The 13,550-nt window shown below is 40.5% G+C and overlaps 1 protein-coding gene across 1 annotated transcript; it reads left to right on the top strand.

Moving 5' to 3' along the window:
* Nucleotides 1-6,821: 6,821 nt before the first annotated feature.
* On the top strand, nucleotides 6,822-7,932 carry LOC134203705 (trypsin alpha-4-like). Its single transcript, XM_062678568.1, has 4 exons — nucleotides 6,822-7,159; nucleotides 7,224-7,454; nucleotides 7,519-7,622; nucleotides 7,688-7,932. The coding sequence occupies exons 1-4, from the start codon at nucleotides 6,860-6,862 to the stop codon at nucleotides 7,878-7,880; spliced, it is 828 nt and encodes a 275-aa protein (XP_062534552.1). The 5' UTR covers nucleotides 6,822-6,859; the 3' UTR covers nucleotides 7,881-7,932.
* The last annotated feature ends 5,618 nt before the right edge of the window (nucleotides 7,933-13,550 follow it).

Here is a 13,550-nt window from a genome sequence, read left to right as displayed (position 1 = left end):
ACCATTTTGAAATCAGTCGAAATTACCATCGCATTGGCAGGAAATGAACCTAAAACAATATGAATAGCATATTTAGGTATCCGTACATATTGTTTAAGTAGAGAAATAGAGCGATTTAAAACCGTCCTAAATTTGCGGTCCTCGTCGATTGTTTGCGGTCCTCGTTTAAAGGATGGCTTGCAGGGTCTGACACCAAACATTTTCCGGAGGATTATCCTTTCTGAGGGGCCATCCACAAAGTACGTCACGAACGTACGTGCGGTAAGATGCGCGGCTACAAAGCAAGACCATGCTGAGGGTGGCTGGGTTCGAATCCCGGTACCGGTCTAGGCAAATTTTCGGATTGGAAATTGTCTTGACTTCCCTGGGCATAAAAAGTATCATAATGATATGTATATGAATGTAAATATGATAACTTGGCATGGCCTTTCAGTATTCATAGCCTCCCGGATCAGTTCTTTATCTTAAAATCTCTCACGGTTTACATACATATCGTATATGTACACAGTGATGATAAGTGAGAGACTTTTTCATTATCTTTTGGATTCAATCCCTGATCAAGATCTATTTGATCAATTTGCGGTTTTACTTCTTTTCGCATTCTTACATCATCAAGTAGGTGATAAGAACGCCTATGAAGAAGCGAAGCATAACCCTCAAATGGATGTGAACACGTCATCTTATGAGCTAAATTTATTATACCTGATAAATGATAGACCACCAAGTTCACCTCATTAAAATCCGATACAAGACAGCGTAACTATTACACCACGAAGCAGATAGGCATGTTTGTTGTTTATGTGGTTCACCCTTGATTTTAAAACACTACCGAACCGAGTGGTCAAGACATCTCAGGCCAAGACGAGCTTAAATGAGTACCGAGCATGAGTTAGAGCAGCAGGCCATGCTTTTCTGTCGTTTTCTATCGTCTTGAATATATCGTCTAAAATTGTCCACTTTGAAATTTACAGTTTGTTATGAGTTGCATATCTGGTTTGTGATTGGACTCTAGACAGGTTTATAGACAAATACGAGGGTAACTGGACCGAACGGTGGCAATTAAGTTACAACCGTGATAAGTCTTTTTGACAAATCGCTTGTCGATTGTCTGCGATTCGTTATCAACCCAACTGCAGGTGTTATCTTTTCGTGTACATGCAACGGCGTGTTTTCCAATTTCGTAAGCTAATCCCCTGAAATACGGAACGGCTGACGTGTTCATTGTGGCAAATATCGTACGTAATGATTATGACATAGGACGTATGCGATAATCCGATATGATTTCTATTCCGCCCAAACTAATATTGTTGGTTTTGTAACGGGGTTAAGAACTGTGCTTAGTTCTTGAGGACTAATAATCGATCATTTCGAGGAGTTGGGCCCGTACACTAATTCTGTTTTTTTTCAAAACCCAACCCCCCCCCGCCATGTATGATTTTTCCCATACAAATCATTTTTTTTATGGAACGTAAGAAAATGCCAGACCCCCCTCCCCCCATAAGTGCTTACGTAATTAGTGTACGTCCCCTTGAGGTCATATTCACTCTAAACTTCATCTACTCAGCGACTTAGTACAATTGTGATGCAATTTGCAGTCACTTTTTTTTCCAAGGAAGCTTTACTCAATTTTCGTCAAAAAAACGATTACTCAAAATTTAGAGTTGTCCCACTTTTAATAAAAAATAAGTATTTTTTTTCTCCTATATTTTAGTATATAGCGTATAGGATAGACCTTCCCCTTCAAGTCCTCGCATAATCATGCTATTAGTGCAATTATTGGGCTCCGGAGTCAGCACCGTACTGCTCAAGGAAGGTCAGTAGCGGAAACATTCCTTGACCATTTCTTGTCCTATCTTGCGAAAACCAATTCCTTTCCATTGATCGGCAAGGAATTTACTCTCTAAGTAAATTCGACAGCTGACCAAGTAGGGTTTCTTACCCCATTCCCGGCCTAACATGCGTACGACTGCATTATTTGATTGATATTTGATTTGATATTTATGACAGGAAGCAACAGACCTGAATTTTGTGGGCTGTATAATACTGCAATGGGGTTCACTTCTGCTTAAAAAATAGCTATTCGTGCTAAATATCGTTCAAAAAAGCTTTTATTTGATTTAAATAAACGAGGTGCAGCACTCATTTCAGGCATACACGTAAAAAAATAACCTTATATGTTATGGCAAAAAACCATTCGAAAATACTTATACTCTTCATTATGCCACCTAATGAATGATCCCATATCAAAAAGCTTATAACATTCATAAGTTAATGAAAAGTATAAGTTTCCGAATGTATGTGACCAATGCGATGTATAAGTTTTTTCTTATACATGTCATTAAGCGCCTGCTCTGGCAAAAAAGTATTAGAAATATTAATAATAAACAACATTAATTTTTTTTACGTGTAGTGATTTGCCATTCCGGCATACATAAAAACCAGTTCCCGGCCTAAGCAAAATTTTACTCAATCTCTCAACATTTTACTCTCATTCTCTCTCGGGACGGTAGAAAATGCGACGTAAACAAAAATATGCACGTTCCACGACAACAAGATGCCAGATGGTATTATTCATAATCATTTTTATTTGGTTGAAAAGATATATTTACTCATCCAAATTTCTTCCAAATACTTAAAAACAATATTTTTTTCACCTTTTGCAATCGAGAGAATTATAAATAACATGATAGCGTCAACGTATTAGACAGTTTTCCTATTAACGATGAAGGATCATTTTCATAATCCTGGCTTCTTGGCAGCACGGTGCGGCTAGAAGTTCTTGGGCCGAGGTGAATTTTTGTTCGGTTTGAGAATACATTTTCAAATGTATTCTAGTATGTTTATATAAGTTCTAGTGATAGTGATTCTAGTGATAAGATTGAAGTGCGTGTGTTTAGCATTATGGTGTGGTGATTAAAAGCTTGAAGCAATGATTGTATCGAGCACTGTGACGATTTTCAGGTAGGTGTTTATTTGATGATACCGTTTTGTAGAAGTTGAAAGAATCACTTCGGCTCAGTGGTGTGGCATCGGAGAGCAAAATTTTGAAACCGACATTTTTATTTTCTACAATTGGATCAATTAGGAGTAAAATAAGTGATTGGAAAATATTGAGTAATTGAGTATTGTGAAAAATAAATGGGAGACTTTTTAAAAATTATCAATCTTAAGCCTACGGCTTCCAAACAGTGTAAATCATTAGTTTTCTGTGCAGTGAGCCGGGAACCGGGTCCATAGGCCCAAGTAGTGATTTACCCTATGGGAGAAATGCGGAAAAGTTTCAGCTCCATTCACTTTACATAGCAGGCGTTATTGGCGTTACGAAATTTTCTCTACTTGCCAGCTCCGTACTGTTCGAAAACAATCAGTACCTCCATCGGAGGTTACAATTGGTTTGGGAGGTGAGAATGGGTCATTGCTCACACCGACAATGTGAAGTCTCTTATAATTTAGTCTTTTTGCCATCAGATACATTCAATATATTTCATAAGCATTCTAAGTTGTTCAAACAGTGGCCCGTGCTTACCCCCATTTGACCCTTTGTCACTATGTGGCTCCAATTGACTTGAGCGAAATACGATGACAGCAGCTTTCCGTCTCCGTGTGCAGGCCACGGAGATCTGGCAAAAAGAGCACACGCTGATGGTAACTTAATTAAACCCCACATTCCCCTTCTACTCTCATAAAAAACAGCCTTACAGGATCGCCAAAATATGTGGCTCCAAATGGCTAAAGCGAAATACGATGACAGCAGCTTTCCACAGTCACCCCCGACGATGGTAGCGGAATCATTCCTTGATCATTTCGTGTCCTACCTATTTATGCAGTACTTTTGAAGTCCGCAGGGGAAAAGGCCCCAAAACGCCCCCAGGCAAAACGCCTTTTGTGGTTTCCCTCATATTTAGCGTCATTAAGATGGCCGTAACAAAACTAGATCTAAAATTATGTAGGTTAGGCGAAAAAAGTTTCAAAATAGTGTATGGGAAGGTCGGAAAAACCGAAAATTTCCACATTTTGAAGAAACATCTAACATTTTGGCGAGGCAAAACGCCCTAGTGGCACTAACCTACAATGTACTTTCGTCTCCACGACCTATCCATACCAGAATGCTCATTCGCCGACGCGTGATGCTTTGTTCTCTAGGAGCTGCCAGTTAAAAGGCGTTTTGCCTCATGAGTTTTCCGGCAACAGAATATCACCACCTTTTTGAAATGTGAATATTATCAATATGATTGAGATTTTTGTCAATTGTTGAATGGCATCAACTAGCTATCTTGTTTAACTGTTGCATAATGTAAAAATACCAATGAACAGCCTTACAAATAAGAAAATAAAGCAGTGTTTGCTTAGCAAGGGCATATTGCTCCCCCCCTCCTTCCCCTACTATCTTTACCGCGTGAACCTGTTGCCTGATAGGATCTGGTTGCTTTCTATTATTTATTTGTTAACACCGCCATGGACATCTTGGTCAACTTCTGTTGCTTCTGATGTCCTGCTGGGTTCCAACCTAATGCTTGTTAGAAGATTCCGATTCCGCCACTTAGTTAAATGTGAACGACCGAATTTTCCTTGCTAGCGGCCTCTGGTAACACCGATAATGGAGCCCGTTGGTTTAGATCCAATTGGAAGGCCACCATGCTCGCATTATGAATCGCAGGCATCTGTTGATGTACACTATGTACACACAGGGGCAGCAGAGACTATGTCCAAGGGCTTGACGATCCCTCTCCAGGCCATCTGCGAGTTGTGGTGCATGCCTTGATGGAGTTTGACAGTGGGCTCTGTTAAACTTCTATAAAAAGCTACATGTATCCGCAAGTAGGCTCCGCCAAAGCAACCGTGCACAAGCGCACTAGGCCAAGTCCTGGTGTGAGCTGGGACGCTAAACAGACCTTACACGACGGCCCTCCGACGGAACAGGAGGTTTGCGCAGGCCCAATATGCCGTCTTTACAAACAATCATTACGAACAACATAGAAGAGAATGCGACTCGATACATTCGGCAACGACCTAGGCGACAAAAAAGGATCACGATTGGAAGCTTGGAACATGGAACTGCAAGTCGTTAGGCTTCGCAGTTTGCGACAGGGTAATCTACGATGAATTACATCCCCGCAACTTTGACGTCGAAGCGCTGCAGGAAATCTGCTGGACAGGACAGAAAGTGTGGAAAATCGGGTATTGAGCGGTTACATTCTACCGAAGGAAACCGGCGTCATAGTTTTGGCCAAGATGCGTCAACGCGTGATTGGGTGGCAGCCAATCAACGCAAGGATGTGCAAGCTGAGGATAAAAGCCGTTTATTCAATTATAGCATCATCAACGTGCACTGCTCACACGAAGGGAGACATATGATGGATGCCCACTGGAGGACGTCAAAAGAGGACGTCAAAGACGTCAAAAGAGGAGGCAATTTCTCCCTGTTAATGCACCTTTATTTCCTTCCTTCCGCCAACGCTTACTTTTCCCGTGGAGCGTCTCACTTCCTCCTTGGTGATCCATTGTTTTCTCTGGGTGAGTAGTTTTTCCAGATTATTCTCGCTGTTGGCGATAAAGGTGTTATTGATGGCAGTCCATTGGTCTTTTACGCTCCACGAGTAGACCTACGCGGCGTTTAAAATTGGTCGATGGGGTACAGCGATCCCCCAATCAGCATATCGTCAAAACACAGAATTCTGCAAATAGCTCTACTTTTTCGCTCATTGCTCCGAGACGCTAACATAATGTGCTCATAGTTCGAATTATCGGATCCGATCTTCGCATTAAAGTCGTCCATCCAGATCTTCATATTACTCTTCGGAACTTTATCCACGACGGCATTGAATTTACTGCAGAAGTTCTCAATATCTAAGGAACCCTTGTCCTGAATCTGTTCACCGAGTGAACCAGATAAAAGAGTTATACAGAAATGTGTGTTTAATTTGTATGGGAGCCTCCCCATCTATTATAGCGCGGGGAGGGGTCTCGAACCATTTTAAAGACCTTCTCCGGTCCCAAAAACCTCTGCATTTAAATTTTCACGCCTATCAGTTCAGTAGTTTCCGTGTCTATAAGGGTCAGACAGACAGAAATTCATTTTTATGTACATAGATAGATATATAGATTTACTCAGGCTAAGGCCGGCGTGGCCTGAACAGTAAATAAAAGTCTTCTCCGTTCACCTCGTTTCAGTACTGCACGTCGCCAAACACGCAGTATATGGGTACTAATCCTCGGGTCCTCGATACATGAAAATGTCTAGCGTGTTGCCATAATCGAATCTATTATTCATACGTTAAGTGTTCTTACCACAACTGGTGCAACCACCCTAAATATTTGGATTGCGAAGTTGACATATGTATAGTGAAATTTCAAGTGTTGTTTCGGATTTCAGCTCCTGTAGGCACTGATTGGAAATCCCCCAATTAGGTCGTGAGCACATAGTTTATCTGGGTCTTGCGTGGCTCAGCTGCGAGATTAGCGACTCGAGTCGAGACCGAGTTGAAAGTGGGTGGGTTCGATGTGTGAATTTCACGGGATGAAACCCATTCTTGATTTCTGTGAGCATAATGCATTTAGCACTTAATGTATGAATTCTACAACAATGCACTTGGCTGAAGAACTTCACAGTGCATGGCTTTGAAAGTGGTTAATGGGCATTGAGTAGAGAACGACAATGTTCCAGGTGGGGGATGTAATCAATAAGTCATACATAGTTTATCATTTTACGAATTAACTCTTCGAGCCAGGAAGTTTCAATATCTTATCGACGGTTACAATTCAGATTAATTTGTTCAATCGAGGCACATTACTCAAAACGTTATAAATAAGTAAGAAATCGAACATAGGTGCTCACAGTCGGAATCAGCACTTCGACAAGATGAAAGTTTTCGCAATTTTGGCGCTGTGCTTCGCCGCGGTTTCTGCCGGTCCGGAAGAGGACCTTTGGCTGCAGTACAATAGGCGCATGCCAGGTGCCTACTATTCTCTGAAGGAACCGATCCCGCGAGAGCCCGTGACCGGAAGAGTCGTCGGAGGCATCGATGCCGATATTCAGTATTTCCCATACCAGCTTTCACTGCGACGCGGCGGTTCTCACAGTTGCGGTGCGTCGGTTATCTCTTCTAATTGGGCTCTATCTGCTGCTCACTGCACTCACCCGTTGCCCGATGTTAGCATAGTAAGTAGAAGTTCTTCTACTTTGGTTTCGATGTGTTCAACTCTAAGTGCAATGAATTTTACAGATTACTCTCTTCGGCGGTAGCTCCAGCCGTCTTGATGGAGGTGTGGTCTTTGCGGTCGCAGAAATCGTCAACCACCCGGACTACAACCCATGGAACATTGAATTGGATGTTTGCGTGCTGCGTACTGTGGACCCACTAGAGGGAGTGAATATCCAAACCATTCCTCTAGTACCGGCCGATACTTATTACCCAGGAGGTACGCGTGCTGTGCTGTCCGGATGGGGTTTGACGGTATGACACTAACCGAAATACTGTTCATAAGTTTGTGGTGTGAAATAATTTTCCAATTATTTAGAGTGTCCCTGGATCGCTTCCCACGATTCTACAAATGGTGGACATCCCAGTCATTGATCAGGCAACTTGCATAGCGGGTTGGCCAGCTGGTTGGGTTACTGACGAGTAAGTTTGTGAGTTTATGTAGCGATATTGGGCAAAGTGAGCTAACACGTTTTCCAATCTTTCAGTATGCTGTGCGCTAGTGAGCCAGGGCGCGATGCTTGCAACGGAGACAGCGGTGGTCCATTGGTAACCGGAGGTCGCCAGATCGGTCTCGTGTCTTGGGGAGCATCCAACTGCTTGGGCAATGAGCCCGGAGTTTACGCTCGTGTTGCTTATCCTGCTATTCGCAACTTCATTACTGAAATTACCGGAGTTTAAAAGTTTTGACAGATTAGCAGAATAAAATTAAATTTAATATGTACATAATGGATGAATGTAATGTAATGCTTTATATTGATGACATCAGTGTATTGACTTACCATAGTTGAAACCTTTGGGGAATGCGAAGCGATTGACCGATATTTTTGAACTTTTGGTAACATAACATTCCAGGTTTTATTGTGATTCCACTGTAGTCTATGGAAGCAAAACAAGTCATCACAATGCCAATGTTGTCACTTCCAAAGTACTTACCGTTTCATTTACCTATCACGTCAGTTCCAGAAGAGGAGGAGTTTGTAATTTATTATTTATTCATTCAGACTAAGGTATGGCTTCCGTAGTACAGTCAACCACGCAGTCTATGTAGGGTCCGCCAATATGCCACCTGATGGATTTAACTTGCTCACTGCAAAACTTGCCTCATTGTGCCCGTTGCATAGCTGTCGAGAACCAGTTTCGCCGAGTTATTGTCCGATTGATTTTCGCCACGTGACAGCTGATTCATTTTTATCGGTTAGTGTTAATTGTTATTCATTAAAAGTTATAAGGGTTATGAACAAAGTCAAGCGTTAGCCAAAGTTTATTAATGGTAAAAAGAGATGTAAGTTGAGAAAAAAAACCTAAATAAAGCTAAAAAATGTTAGAAGTGTTAATAAAGTTATAAGGGTTATGAACAAAGTCAAGCGTTAGCCAAAGTTTATTAATGGTAAAAAGAGATGTAAGTTGAGAAAAAAAACCTAAATAAAGCTAAAAAATGTTAGAAGTGTTAATAAACCTTAACCTAAAAATCAATATGTTGAATGTAGGATGCTATGGGAAAGTTGAATAGAATAAATTTCATGTGGATCGTGATATGTATAAATTGGAAAGTTAATCTAAGATTACTATCGAATTGATACTGATACTGACGGCTTTTTTTTTACAAAATTTACAAAACAATGATCTCCTATCGAAAACAACAAGCTTTTATTAATATCAAACGTATTTAAAATATGTGGTGTAAAATGACTCATTTGCATATAATGGTGAACGCATGGTTGTTTGTTTTGTCTTAATGGATTGAACGACAATCTTACGGGTTAGGTGGGAGAATCGCAACTCGTAAAATTCGAGAAAATGAAGGGATTTTGCTTATTTTTTTTCCTTTGCAGCTCAATAATGAATAGCAAATATTGAATTGCAACGGTAATATTCTTTCATAAATGTCTGTTAAAAGATTATATAAGTAATTTTATGAGTGATGCCATTTTGCCCCGTACTCCCCTACTACAGACGAATAAATCCTCAACATTGGCAGCAATAGGAGACGAAAGTACCCCATTGTATGATCGCCGCCATTTTTCTTCTTCTTCTTCTTCAAATGCTCTACATTCCAACTGGCACTTGGCTGGCTTTTCAACTTAGTATACTATTAGTATTTCCCCAGTTATTGATTGAAATCTTCCCTATGCCCACCATTGCACTATAGGATTTCGGGCGGTCATTAATCGAAAATGTCATGTCTTCCGAATTATTTTAAAATATTTTCTCTCCATTGTCAATACTCTAATTAAGAGAAATTCTGAATTTGAAGTCTCTAGGTGCACTAGTTCCAAAGATATAAGGTGGCAAAGTCAGAAATGGGTAAAAAAGTTAGCAAATTTTCTGAAAAAATATTTTATTTTCAACTATTTATTGAAATATTTTTTAAATGTTTTTTCTTCAATGTTAATACATCATTACAAAGGTTATTGTATAAGCTTTTAAATGGTGTGCAAAAACTAATGGTTACACTGTGAAAAAAATTGAAAAAATGCGGAAGCAATATTTTTCAAAAACGACGCTATTTTCAACTTTGATAGTGAAGAACTTTTTTTCCTCAAGGAATCCCCGGGTTCTTTTATGATACACATCAAGGACAAAGCTTCGACTAAAATGTCCCGAAGGAATTTTTTGCCAGAATTTGCAATTAACAGAGTTAAGTCACTCTGATTTTTTTGTTTATTTGTTTTTTACCGTGTTTTGCCTTTCTCGTACTCCAAGGTGTATGCTCACTCCAAAACGAATGTTTGATAGAAGGCCCGGAGACCCCTAGTGGTATATATCAACTAACTCAGCGCGAAGAATTGAGGTGATGTCTGTATGTGTGTGCATGCGCGTCTGTATGTATGTGCGCAAAAGAACGCAATCGCCATTTAGACACTTATTTGTGTCCGATTTTCTCACCAACAAGTTTCATTCGACGGAAATCTAGTCCCATCGTTTCCTATTGAAAATGGGTCAGACTGAACTATGCGCTCAAAGGGTATGGTCAAAATACATTTATTGGTAATAACTTCGACTTTATTTATAACCATTTGAGCTCATTTAATTAACTTTTCAAAGGAGTAAATGAATAAAACCCCCAATGCAATGCAGCACAACGGTAACGGAAGGATTTAACAGTTCGCTCATATATTTCCTGTCAAATTTTACCGTTTCCGTCGCCATTCCGCTGAAATGCGTTTGGGGCTTGAGTGGTTTGAGTCATTCTCTAAACCTAATTTTCTGAGCTATTCATTAGCTACTGATGGAGAACTAAATATGAGATTTCATAATATGTAAATATTTATAAATCTCCTGGAATCAATAATTCCCGACATGTTTATTGCAAAAGTAAAGACGAACAATATCTTAGTTAGAACGGAGCGTATGAAATTCCTGCTAGTGTTCATGAATGTCTGGCTAATGGTAGGGAAATATTTATTCACTCATCTACACTTTGAGGTTCACTGGCTGAACAACCAGCGGAAAGTCAATATAAACAGTTGAAGAAATTTAGAACTCATAATGCAAGAAAATGATCAAGAGAGGCAAATGTTGACATTTTCCTTCGTGCCTTACATGAATCAGATCCATTTTAAGCTCGATTTGGATAACGAGGAGACGTTGGAAAAAATTTTTCACTTAGTTATTCTTATGCCATGCGTAATTTTGTAATATTTGAAGATTTTCAAAAGTTCTTTATCTTCTAATACTTTAGATGAATTTATCTCATCTTCCATCGTTGATGGAATTGAAGAAAATATCATTGAAGACTTAAACCTTGACACAGAAAAAGAATGATGCTGTATATAACTTGTAGAAATCATGAAAACAAATCAAAAGTAATTCAAATAGTGTTGTTATTTAAATTAAAAGAATTTTGCTTTTCGGAAGAATGGAGCATTCTTACATTCCACAATGAATGTCCACATTTTTGAGAATATATTAATCTCATTTTTGAATAACTTGTACACGTAAAAATGTCATGGGATTGCGATTTCTAATTTGCTAATACCCTTTTTCAAAAGTTATTTTCAATTCTGATTATTTGATTAACATTTAATGCTTTATGATCCTTCAGATCCTAGTACTTTGTCAAACAAATTGTTCTAAATACAAATTGTGAGGCATGAGAGTGAGAACAAAAAAATATCACGGAATGTCATGAAATTACTGTCATTTAACATGATCGCCGCCATAATGTCCATAAATTGCTGAACTTAGTTTTTGTACAGCCCCCTTCCTTCTCCTTAAGAAAACGCACGAAATTTCAACTTCCCAAATAGGTTTGCTTTGTCACGTTAATCGAACCTATGAAAAAAATAATTACGTAATTCATAGACGATCCCCAAAGGGGGGGGGGTTGGAAATTGTATATTCATGCTATTTCGACCATACACAGCTAAAACTAAGTGGAAAATCACTTTAAAAGTCCAATTTTATTTTTGACCGCTCGCTTGTATGGGGATCCCCCATAGTGCATTGCATGAGTTGAGTATGTATCATGTGTGGTAAGTACAATGAATACACTATGCCCAGGGTGTCGAGATAGTTTCCAACCCGAAAACATCCTAGACCGGATCGAGAATCGAACTCGCCATCTCCGGATTGGGAATCCTACATCCTTGCTAGCAAGGCTACTGGAGACCCCCTCGCCGCCATTATGAATCCCATTGTTTGAGCACTCCGCAACGTTGGATCCACTCTCCGATTACCATTAACTGTTGAATGATCCATTATCCTGTCGCTGGCAGGACGCCTTCCTATCATTCGATTGAAGTCAAGAAGCCGTAAGAGATTCACAAACCCACATATCGCTGACGAGCGAGAACAATCACCGTTCCGATAAATACAGTAGTTTCCCATCGTTGTGAGTCACGTTGGTTTTATACTTCGTCTTTGACGTGTTGATGACTAGTCTGATTCGCTTAGCTTCCCTCTTCAGGCTGATGTAGGCTTCCTCCATCTGGACGGACTTATTGAAAATTGTACCACTCGTGTTAATCCCTGCTCTTCGTATTACCCCTTCCAAAGCGATGTTGAATAGCACGAAAGACCATCACCTTGCCGTAACCCTTTGAACGTTTCGAAGGAACTCGAGAATGCCCCTGAAACTTGAACTACGATCTATCGTCGCCTTGATCAACCGTGTCAGTTTATCCGGAAATCCGTTTTCGTGCATTAGCTGCCATAGCTGGTCCCGATCGATTGTATCATATGCGGCTTTGAGGTCGATGCATATATTATGCGTGGGCACGTTGTATTCGCGGCATTTCTGCAGTACTTGGCGAATGGCGAACACCTGGTCCGTGGTGGAGCGTTCGCCCATAAAGCCGCCTGGTACTGTCCCACGAATTCTCTTGCAATAGGTGCTAGTCGACAGCATAAAATTTAAGAGAGTCTTGAAGGCGGCATTCAGCAATGAGATTGCGCGGTAGTTGCTACAATCCAGCTTATCACTTTTTGTAGATGGGACACACGACACCTTCCATCCACTCCTGCCGCAAAACTTCTTCCTCCCAAATCTTGGTAATGACCCAGTGTAGCGCTCTAGCCAGTGCCTCACCACCGTGTTTAAATAGCTCCCCAGAGGCTTTGTTGTTCTTCAGCCGACCAATCTCCTCCTGGATTTCCTGGAGATCCGGTGCCTATAAAATTATGCCCTGCGTGCGTTCTCCCAGGTTCATCACCATACCGCCATCTTCGTCTGCCTCATCGCCATCCAGGTGTTCTTCATAGTGCTGCCACCACCTTTGGATCACCTCACGCTCGTTCGTAAGAAGGTTCTTGTTTATGTCCTTACACATATAGGGCTGTGGCACGTGGCCCTTACGTGAACGGTTCAACTTCTCATAGAAGTTTCGTGTATTATTAGCGCGGTACAGTTACTCCGTCTCTTCACGGTCTCGATCTTCCTGCTGACGCTTTTTGCTCCGGAAAATCGAGTTTTGTCTGTTCCGCGCCCGTTCATATCGTGCCTCGTTCACCCTCGTGCGGTGTTGCAGGAATCTCGCCCATGCTGCATTCTTCTCTTCTATACATTTCCTCTCTTCCTACCTGTGCGTTCATGTCGCCGATGACGATTTTGACGTCCCGGAGTTGGCATCCATCGTATGTCTGCTCCAGCTGTGCGTAGAACGCTTCTTTCTCGTCGTCGGGTCTCCCTTCGTTTGGACAGTGCACGTTGTGATGCTACCCGATCAGGAATACATAACAAAATTATAACTCAATTCTATCAATGGTTGTTATTTAAAAAAAACGTGTGTTATAATTAGATAATTCGATGAAAATGTGACTTCGGCCAGTATCAAAATTATAACAACATTAGTTATGTATATTTACACAAAATAATTGCCTACATTTTTTTGATATTGGAAAAAAGCG

Source organism: Armigeres subalbatus, unplaced genomic scaffold (assembly GCF_024139115.2).
Source record: "Armigeres subalbatus isolate Guangzhou_Male unplaced genomic scaffold, GZ_Asu_2 Contig207, whole genome shotgun sequence".
In the NCBI taxonomy this organism is placed as follows: Eukaryota; Metazoa; Arthropoda; class Insecta; order Diptera; family Culicidae; genus Armigeres; species Armigeres subalbatus.
This window is presented reverse-complemented; position numbering and strand designations above follow the sequence as displayed.

Coding starts and splice junctions, on each gene's coding strand:
- LOC134203705 (XM_062678568.1), top strand. CDS start 6,860: ATGAAAGTTTTCGCAATTTTGGCGCTGTGCTTCGCCGCGGTTTCTGCC. Junction 7,455..7,518: donor TGTCCGGATGGGGTTTGACG/GTATGACACTAA, acceptor CCAATTATTTAG/AGTGTCCCTGGATCGCTTCC. Junction 7,623..7,687: donor GCTGGTTGGGTTACTGACGA/GTAAGTTTGTGA, acceptor CCAATCTTTCAG/TATGCTGTGCGCTAGTGAGC.